This window comes from Geospiza fortis, unplaced genomic scaffold, assembly GCF_000277835.1.
Source record: "Geospiza fortis unplaced genomic scaffold, GeoFor_1.0 scaffold138, whole genome shotgun sequence".
In the NCBI taxonomy this organism is placed as follows: Eukaryota; Metazoa; Chordata; class Aves; order Passeriformes; family Thraupidae; genus Geospiza; species Geospiza fortis.
The window spans coordinates 10,881,108-10,891,802 of NW_005054307.1; the positions used below are offsets into that span (position 1 = coordinate 10,881,108).

General features: G+C 38.9%; 1 protein-coding gene across 1 annotated transcript in view; it reads left to right on the forward strand.

The window, feature by feature from the left end:
• Positions 1-10,695, forward strand: part of MALRD1 (MAM and LDL receptor class A domain containing 1) — a 271,411-nt gene that overhangs the window by 77,159 nt on the left and 183,557 nt on the right. Inside the window, exons 11-14 of the mRNA XM_014312109.1 lie at positions 517-663; positions 3,554-3,654; positions 7,312-7,479; positions 9,433-9,553. Coding sequence (XP_014167584.1) covers positions 517-663; positions 3,554-3,654; positions 7,312-7,479; positions 9,433-9,553 — 537 coding nt within the window. The remainder of the gene's footprint in view (positions 1-516; positions 664-3,553; positions 3,655-7,311; positions 7,480-9,432; positions 9,554-10,695) is intronic.

Here is a 10,695-nt window from a genome sequence, read left to right on the forward strand (position 1 = left end):
TTAAATTGGTCTTATTCATACCAGCTGAGAAAGTCGTCTTTCACTTTGCAATAAAAATTTCTAGGCAATCTGAATAATTGATAAATTTAAATCTCATTTTCAAAAATAAATTAAAGGAAAGCTTAATTCATCTTTCCTTTCCATATATTTTAAGCCCTAAATGCATTTGATTTTTCTCGCACATTCATAACTAAAATACTGATGCAATTCTTCTTTAAAAATATTTTAAATTATTTTTATAATATGTCAGCAATCTATGTACAGATCTTTACTATGCTTATTCTCTTATAGGTAGTTTTTTTCATGGTTCTGAGTTTGATTATGAAAGAAAGGGCCTGCCCAACCTGTTACCTGTATTCTAGAACTAATTATCCCTCTGAATAACCTGAAACACATTTTTTGCTTCTTCAACAGTCTAAGTACATCTAAGTACAAAACAGGCAGAGCTGTGGCATTAAACTGTTGCATCAAGTTCAACTTATTGATCCTCTGTTGTTGTTGTTGTTCTTACCACAGCTAATTACACCTTATGTGATTTTGAGACTGACCTTTGTGGATGGAAGCCACTGAGCAAAGGTGATGCTGACTGGAACATAATGAAAGGACAGGCTCCCTGGGACAGAGAACTCCCTGGCAGAGGTCATACAAATAATATGGGCTGTGGTGAGACTTATTATTTTTCTTTTTCTGTCATGCAAATTCCTACTTGTAAGTGGTCACAGACTGATAATAAAAACTGATTTGAAATGGATGTCACACAGTATGTAAATAACACAGGTAATATGTTACAGAAAGCCAGCCTGTGGGAGATAATATTTTTTAGCTGTGATCTAGTTACTCTGTCTTTGTAACCCTTATTTTTGGCTTGCACAATCAGTGAGATATGAGACTCAATGCAGTTTTTCTGAGATATTGACCTTTGAACTGACAGCTGACTTTGTTTGTGCATATCATAACCATTGTTTACCCAATATTCACATAGGGGCCATTCTTGGAAGCATTATTTGGACAAACAACTTTTCGTAGAGTCCAGTGAAATTAATCCATATTGTCTGGGAAAAATAGAGGGAGTATAATTTCCTTTAAAGAGTTGTCTTTCCTTCAGCCTGTATTTGCCATAAAATGTATTCAGCTGGAAAACCATTTTATTCCAGAAGAGGACTGTTAAAAAAATTTTTCCAAAGTGAAAATGTTATTATAGCCCACTCCATAAAAATAAAACTACCAAGCATGTTTTTCATTGTCAAATAATATTGACAAGTATTCTGTGACTTTAATTTTATTAAAATGTATCTATTGCACTGCTTCCAGTGAAGATAAGATTGAAATCTGTGTTGCAGTCCAGAGCCCCTCTAAATTAGATTTAATTAATTATGTATATTATCTGCAGCCAGACCTCCACACTTCTCTACCATGTTCATGTTAAAGAAATGTGACATTTAAATATTCCTCCTCAGGTACAGGAACCTCAGGATTAAAATTCTCCTGAGAGACAGTGGTGGGTAAAGTATGTATGTGCCTGCTATAGAATGATTCTAAATGAACAGTCATATTTTATCCACTGGTCCTCATGTGATGAAGGGCGCCAAAGTTGCTACTCACTTTTCTCAGCAGCTGTTTGATATTCGATTCTGTTTTCCCTGTAGTGTGGGACTGGGTCTGCATTACTGAACTTTATGTAAACACTGCTGTGTTAGAGGTTTCCAACTCAAAGCTCCAGAAGTGTGCACTGATCAGCCTGTGTCTTTCTCTGCTCTAGGTGCTGATGAGATCTGAGGGGTAATGTGGTCAGAAGGAAGGCTGCTGGCAGCCCTAGAATCACATTAACATCACCCATGTGGAGCTATGTGCTGCTTCACTTCAGTTGCTTTGACACCTGAATTTTTACAAGCTTGTTTCAGTGCTGCTGCAGGTTGAAGCCTCAAGCAGATTTGGAGGTTACTATGCCCCACCTCTGAAGCCCAGTAATGTTGCATTCTCTGTATAAATTAGCTGAAAAGGTATTTCTGAGGTGGTTTTGTTCCAATCTATCATTGTGCCTGCTACAGCCGGGACTTCAGAATTAGGATTCCAGAATCTGAGCAAGTTTTTGCCAACATTAAATCACCATCCTTCAAGTTGCAACTGTTCCTTTTAGTACCGCAGAGTGGTCATCTCCCTTCTCTCCTGGGGAGGGCAGTAGCAAATTTTGATTAATGAAGATCTTAACAAGACTACGGTAGAGGCTCAGCTGCAAATTAAAGAGGGTCCTTTGAAGTACCCTTGCATTCCAATGAGGGGAGCTTCCCTCATGCTGTGGAATGCAGCATTCCTGTTTGTACAGGGAGCTGGAATGGTCCCCTCTTTGTGCCAACCTTGCTAAAGCAATGCCATTATTCACGTGGGGCTGGACCTAACCCTCAGCTTCATTACAGATCCATGGGAAATAAGTGGCTAAGGAGTATGACTGTGGCAGCACAATAGCTGATTTTCCAAGATGTAAGGCAATATGTGTAATATAAATGCTCAAAAAAGACTGAGCCTTTAGTGTTGTTTTGCATAGACTTTCATGAAAAAGTCTCAGTATTCAGCAAAGGCAGCACTGACGGCATTCAAAATATGCTGCTTTAGGGCCCCTTGAAAATGTTTATCCTTCCCTACCTTTGTCTGAAGCACATCTGCTGTAGTTCAAATCCAAATGCAGTGCATTTGCCAGAGTTCAGATTAGATCTTTAATTAAGCTTTCATCCCCACTAGCACAGACAACAATGTCAAGTCTGTGGACCCCATGAGAAAATACAGCTTATTCCATTGGCTCCTGTGGTCTGCAACATTGTTAGCATGCTTAAAAGTGGCTGGGCTGTGCTGACAATGAATACTGTACCCTAAAGGAAATAATTTCTGGTTTAAATTCTGTTTGAAACAATATTTAAGCCAATTAAAATGTGTCCTTTAGGGATCTTGGCTGAGGTCTCTGTTGCTTGATCTCCAGGGCTCTCTGTGTTGCAGCTCCTCTGCTCTCCCCAGTCTGTGCAGAGAGTGGATGGGCAACATGTGAAGGTGATGGGTAATACTTGTAGAGTTTAAAGGTTGGAGATCTTAAAGCTTTTTCTTGAGGAAAGCACATAAAAAATACATCCAGTGGATCTGCACAGTAATGCTCTCAGCACCTGAACTGCCTTTGAGGGGCTCTGTAGTCACTTCCTTGGGTTTATGTGCTTGCACGCACCATGACATGGTGGTCTCAGCAATACCTGCCCAAAAAAATCTTATTTCCTTCTCCCTCTCTCCTTGTCTTTGAAATCAGTCATGACAATTTTACAAGAGGGAAGAGCCAGGAGCATTTGGCAATTCTGTTTTGTCTTTACCCACATAGACATTGCTTGTCACAGCCTGCTATGACACTCTCCTCATTATACGCAGAGACTGAACTGATGGCAAAGCAGTTTAGATTGTTTTGATCTATGAAAAAGGTTTATGAGTCTCATGAAGCATATAGTTACCTCTCCGAGGTAGCCATTTGCCATTGGAACATGACATACTTCTCATACTTGAAAATAAAATTTGTTTACAGGATCATTCATTTACTTCAGCGGATCACATCAGAGGAGCACAAAGATGGCCATGTCTCACCTGGGAAGCCCTTTCCTTGTCCCTGGGCTCTCCTGCTGCCAGGTAACACTTTGATATGAACTGTCCCCATTTTTGTGACCTATCCCTCAGCTGATGCAGGTCAGATATTCTTCATGCTCTAAGTGCTGCTGCTGAGGGCTCCATATCAATACCAGTGGAAGGAGTTAAAGATTAATGCTTTGGGAGGACAGAGAAGAAAGCTATTTTTACTGTTTTGCTGCCAAATTTTTATATCTGATTACTACTATTCTTTCTCAAAGCACCCAGCAGGTGACTGATTTCGGGACATGCTCCGGGCTTTTGTGCACTTTGGCAAAGGTATCTGGACAATGATAACAGGGCTCTATCAGACAGCCACTCTGCTGTCTGCAGACAGGAAAGTCACATAACCAGGGCTCCATAATGGGACACCTATGGTTTGAAGTCACTATGCACATAGGCTGTGTTGGTGTGACCAGAGAGAACTAGCTACCATACCCCAGACATGCACTAAACTTAAATTCATAGTTTGAGGAGGATGCTTTTTAAGCTGATCAGTGCAGTACTTGGGAGTTACTTTGAAATGTGGATTTTTTTCAGATGTCTTGTGGCTCTGCAAATGAAAGCAAAGCAACCAGCCAGGATAGTGGTTGAGCTGAAAAATGAGACAGGTAGCAGGAAAAAATTAATCAGGAGGAACAAAAAATAGAAAAATATTAGATGAAAAATGAAAATAGTTTTATAACTAGATGGTTTTAATTTTCAAAAAAATTCTGTATTTTTAAAACAAAACTTGAAGAAATAAATATGAACAACAACTATTCACTACATTCACACTTGTATTTTTATTTGTCCTTTTGGCCACTGAATAAAATTAATAGACATGGTTCAGTTTTGTACCTCTTTTTCCTTTTTATTTCTTCTTTCCTAAGAGGTTTTTTTAAATTTTTTTTTGTATTCTGTAACTTTTCAATGCTTATGCCATACTTGGGAGAAGTTAAGTTGTGTAGTTATGATGTGGTTTTCTTCTGATACTGTATAATCCCCTCTCATTTAAAAAGAGAGAAGAAAAGGAAAAGACAGAGAAAAGTTGCCAAAATAATTTTATTATGTTCTGTGAAAAAAAAGAAGACTTAAAGAAACAAAATGAAATTTAGACTGGTTGCTTAACTTTTAAGACTCAATGTAGAACAGAAACTGTTAATTCCACTGAGAAAACTTTTTTTTAAAAAAGAGAATAAGTCAGAAAATAAGGAGATGCACTTAGAAGTTCCAACAAGCAGCAGAATTTTATTCCAGCAGGATCTAGGCTTCTTAGGTTTTATCTTGTCTGACGGACCAGAAACAAGTGCTAGCTTAGCTAAATCTGTTCTACTCAAAACTGCAGCTCACTTGGACTATAAACATCAGTGAGTTACCAGATCTCAGCTGAATAGCTGCCACTTGCAGCTGAGGAGCAGAAGCCTCTGAAACAATTCAAGAACAGTTTCTTGCAATCCCTTAAGGCAATCTCACAGTTCTTAATCTTCACGTGACTTCTTAGTGTTGTAGAAGGTCAGAAATAATGTATATGCAGGATAAACTCAAGCAGAATGCTGCTGCAGGGAACTCAGAAGTCCTGAACCATCCCATGGAAGCCCTGTGTGTGCACTACTCCTGGGACACCCAACAGCCTTTGTACTCACAGCACATTTGTTTAGACAGCTCCATCTCACTTTTGTTGACTTTGATGCTGAGGAGATAAGCACCTTTCAGATTCAGATTAATTTATCTTAGAAACCCTTAAGGCAAACTGGGCACCACTGATACTGAATCAATGAATTATTCTAGTAAGATCTTTTGCAGAGTTTGGTCTGCATTCAAAATAAACACAGATGCAGCAGGGATGCACATATTTTTCTCCACTTCAAAAGTGAGAAAAGAAAAAAGTTTTATTATAAGTATGCATGTATTGAATGAATTTAAAATTCTTAGATCCAACAAAAGCTAGAGCAAGTTCTTACCTAACGGTACGTGTCTGTCAGGAGAGTGTTTTTGAGGGCTGGAAGTTTGGCTTTCTGCCACATTATCCCTGCAGACTTTTATTTCTGGGAAAGAGCAACGAATAGGGGTTGCTCACTAGGATGTGTTACGCTCTCTGCCTATTAATGTGAGATGATGCCCTCTGTTGGATATCCCACTGAGAGGATAAAAGGATCTACACAAAGAGATCTATGTTTATTACTAGCTTTACAAGTTCTTTAGCTCTGGTTGATAAAAAAAAAAATATTTGAGTTGAAGGGTAACAGATTTATATTGTTCCTTTCTGGTTAATTGAAGCTTAGAAGTAACTTCTTTCTGCAGCTTCTGGTAGCTGGGTCTTTTTGTAGATGTAAGTTAAGAAACATCTTCATTTAGCTCACGGTTTTTGCACTTGTAGAAGCAAATTTCTAGTCACAGCTCTCTGTTTATGGCTCTTTAATGGGCACAATAGTCATTGTATAGTAGGACATGTAGACATAAAGAAGGAAGGTAACATTATTTCTTACTTAATGAAAACATAAATTTATTTGAAAAGCTGTTCGAAAAACAAAAACCATCTAAATTGTTTAGAGTGTAATTCTTCAAACACCTCAATTTGGAAAGTGCTTGTATACCTGCTGCTTTCAATTTCTTAAGCTTTTTTGCTGAGGGAATGAGTTACAGGAAAGTATTTAAATTTATTAATAAGGATCATGATTATTTTATACAAGACATGATTTTCATAAGTGGTGGTAAAATTAAACGTTGAGAGACTGAGTCTGCCAGACCTGAAGCTAGATGATATTAAAAAGTAGCAGTATGTTTTAACAGGAATATTTCTGCATGACTGATCCAGCTCTTGTTTTACTTTCATGAAGAGACAAGTATTATCAATATCAAGGCTTTTGCAAGGAAGTAAGGACACTGCAGTTGAAGAAATTTTAATCTTTGTCTGTGTAGAGAAGCAGGAAGGACTCAGGGGGAAAGAAAAAAATTAGTCTTTGAAAATCTTATTTCTTTCCCTCAGTTCTCAGCTGAATTTGTTCCTGGGTATTATTAAAAAAAATAATGTATCAGTACAAAAAATAAATTAAATTTATTAAATTACTCTGTATTGCAGGGGAGTGAACTGTGATTCTCACTGTTTTCTTATCTTTTCTGCCTCACAAGCCCCCTCACCCACATACAGTTCTTGTATTTTCCTCCCATATATTGGTCAATCTGCTTATTTCAGGAGATGAATAGATTCTTTTAAAAATCTGTCTTCTGTATTCATTTATGTTGATTTTACAAATAACAGATCATAAGGTTTCCTTCATACAAGAATCTCAGTGATTGCTCTTCTGAGATTAACATGCCTATGAAACTGTCATATATCCAGCATTTGTAAAGAAAAATAACCTTTGAGAAGTCTCTAAGTGCTTACTATGATAAAGAAGTTAAGGGAAGTCATATAATTCAGTCTGCACCAGTTGATACATACAAGTTAAAAGTAAATTGTAAAAATAAGCTTTAGTTTTAAATACAGTTTTGTCTTTTGACATGGTATGGCTCCTCAACATTCTGTGATTTCAAACATCCCCGTCTTTTGTGCCAAGTCTGTGCTTAGACCCATCATGTCTGCCTTTGTCATGAGGTACATATATTACTTGGTACTGAATTTATTGCAGATTGATTATATATTTTTTTAAAGCTTTTCATTAAAAAATCTTTCAACAGGTAAGATTTTGGTACTGGTTGTCCCAGGATTCCCAGCTTTCTGTCTTTAAGAGGACTGCATTAAATGGAAGTTTGGAAAAATTACATGACATTTCAGGATTGCCTGAGATGACCTGGAAAAAAGTTGATATACCTGTAGGAAGTGTGGCTGAGAAATTACCTTTTCAGGTAACTATATATCACATTTACATTGCTTTCAAAAAGATATTTTACTTTGGCCTTTAGAATTAATTTACTTTTAATGATGGAATATAAAAGGAGACTTTCTATTCTTTAATGGTCATAAGAAAAAGAATTTAACACAACTTTTTCCATAGATCCATCTATGAAAGAGCATAGCCATTGTTTCAGTATTCTAAGCATTAGAATAACTTTTAGTAACAAACACCAAGGGACCCTGAAGATTATTTTGTTCCAACCCCCATTGGCAAGGACACCTTTCTTTTGACCAGGTTGGTCAGAGCTCCATCCAGCCTAGCCTTGAACACTTCCAGGAATGAGGCATCCACAACTTTCCTGGGTAACGTTCCAGTGCCTCGCCACCCTAAAAGTAACGGATTTCTTCCCACTATCCAAATGCATTCTTTTTAAATTTGAATCCACTCCACTTGTGCTGTTACTATATGACCTTGTAAGTAGTCCCTCTCCATCTTTCTTGTAGGCTCCCTTCAGGTACTGAAGGCTGCAATTAGGTCATTTCAGAGCCTTCTCATTTTGAGGCTGAATAAACCCAATTCTCTCAGCCTTTCCTCACAGGAGAGGCGATGCATCACTCTGATCAATTTGGTGACCTGGTGACCTCTTCTACACTCACTCCAATAGGTGCTGGGGACCTCAGAGCCTGACACAATATTCTGGGGTCTCACAAGGGCAGATTAGAGGGGCAGAATCCCCTCCCTGCCCTGCTGCCCACGCTGCTCTTGGTGCAGCCCAGGACACGTTTGGCTCTCTGGGTCGTGAGTGCCATGGCTGGGTCATGTCCAGCCTCTCACCCACCAGCACCCCCAGGTCCTTCTGGGCAGGGCTGCTCTCAATCCCTTCATCCCCAGCCTGTGTGGATACTGGGGGTTGCCCCAGCCCAGGTGCAGCACCTTGCACTTGATCATATTGAACCTCATGAGATTCCCATGGGCCACTTGTTGAGGTTGTCCGGGTCCCTCTGGATGGCATCCTGTCCTTCAGGTGTGTCACCTGCACCATTCAGCTTGGTGCACTACTGCAAACTTTTTGAGGGTGCATTAGATCCCATTAATGAAGATATTAAATGACACTGGTCCAAATATGGACCCCTGAGGGGCACCGCTTCTCACTGATGTTCGTCAGGACTCTGAGCTATTGACCACCAAACTCTGGATGTGACCATGCAACCAATTCTTCATCCATCTAACAATCCCTCCATTAAATCCATCTCTCTCCAATTTGAAGAGCAGGATGTTGTGGGGGCCATGTCAAAGGCTTTACAGAAGTCCAGATATGGGATCCATAACCCTTGATGCAGAGGCCCGCTGGGTTGGTCAGGCAGGACTTCCCTTGTTGAGGCCATGCTGGCTGTCTCAAGCCACCTCCCTGTCCTCCATGTGCCTTAGCATAACTTGTAGGAGGATCTGCTCCATGATCTGCCCAGACACAGAGGTGAGGCTGACAGCGCAGGTACTTCAAGCTATCCCTACATTTATCCCTACATTATCCCTACAATCTATCCCCACATTACTAACTTCATCAGGCACAGTATAGATGAACACAATTAAATGGTGGTGTAAATCATCATATTTGAATAGCTAATTTAAGAAGATATATAATTTTTATGTGTTCCAGCAGGAAGACCATTCATTCAATAGTGATGACTTTAAACAGTTTTGATTGAAGCAAGGTCATCTGGGTTGCATAACTTTCCCTAGGTAAAAGTAGTTATGGCTTTGACAGTGGAGGAGCAAATTTCTGACCTGACCAAATCTCAGTTGTAGTTTTTCCTGGCTGATGTTCAGAGTGTGTTGTAGGAACTATTTCGTTCACGTGCAGATGTCATAAATTATAAAGTAATATATAAATAAATGTGTGTGTGTGTTTGTGTCTTTTTATCATGTTACCTTTAATAAATTAACTTTTTTTCTGTCTTTACAGATTATCTTGCGAGGTACTATTCTAACAGCAAATGCTACTGTTGCTATTGATGATATCAGTATAGCAGGGGAATGTAAAATTATGAATAGATCACTCCCAAGAGTCAGCCAGGAAAGTGAAGGCAAGTTTCATGGTTTTCAATACCTTTTCCCCCATGTCTGCTATATATAACTGTGATTTACTGACAACTTGAAGTTACTTTTTATAAAGTAGAGGATAATCTGAGAAAAAAGTCCATATGCTGTAATTAATCCTCTCCCTGGAAGTGTTCCAGGCAGTGTTTGATGGGTCTTTGACTCTGCCCATGGCAGACTAGATGATCTTTAAGGTCCTTCCCAATCCAAACCATTCTATAGCTCTATATTGAAGGCTTTCATCCTTGTGTTACGCATTAGCTGCTATAAGACTTTTGCACTAATTCTGCAAAGTGAACTCTAGTGGGAATATCCTGGTACCACTTCCAATTTGTACCTGCTCACATTCATGTTTTGATGCAGAGGCAGAAGCAAAGCGTCCTAAATTTTGCACTAAAGAGCAAATTCTCCTGCTTTACCTTTAGGGCAAAAGGTTTCTCCCATCATTACTGCTAAATATCTGACATATAATGAACGGCCACCAAACTCATCTTTGTACTCACACTGTTGTCTTGAAGAGCCAATGGATGGAAATATAAAACAACATAACCTGTCAGACTGCTGCCTGTGGTCTTCTTGATGCTAACAGCTGCTTTTCAAAAATAGCATGGGCACATGTGCAGTCAGGAGTGATGTTGATGAGTTATAGCCGTCAGGTATCTGAATTTAATATCCAAAAATTTAAAGGCATAATAGAGAACTTCAGTATTGTGGGGTTGAGGTACATTTACAGAAACATTTATTTGCTTTAATTATTTTCCTTACAACTCCCTCATTTACCCATTAATCACAAAGATATTGTCTTTAGAAGGGAGGTTTTTTTAAATCCCTGTCTGGATAGAAACATGATTTTTTAAAAAGTTAAGTTAAAGAACATGAAAAGCTGCTCATTATTCCTCTCACTTACTTTCCAGAAATCTACTGAAGAAAAACCAGTAGACCCTGGTGTTTTGCTTCCCCAGTCGTTGAAATTTGGGTTTTTTTCTAGTGTCTAAATTGAGGTACAGGCTAGTAATGGTGCAGTACCCAATTTTAGCTTCTTGCAGCTTTCATTGTGACCTGAGCACAGAGAGAGCACAGATATAGCAGAAAGGTTTGGTGGAAAAGCTGCACCCGGTTCCCAGGGAAA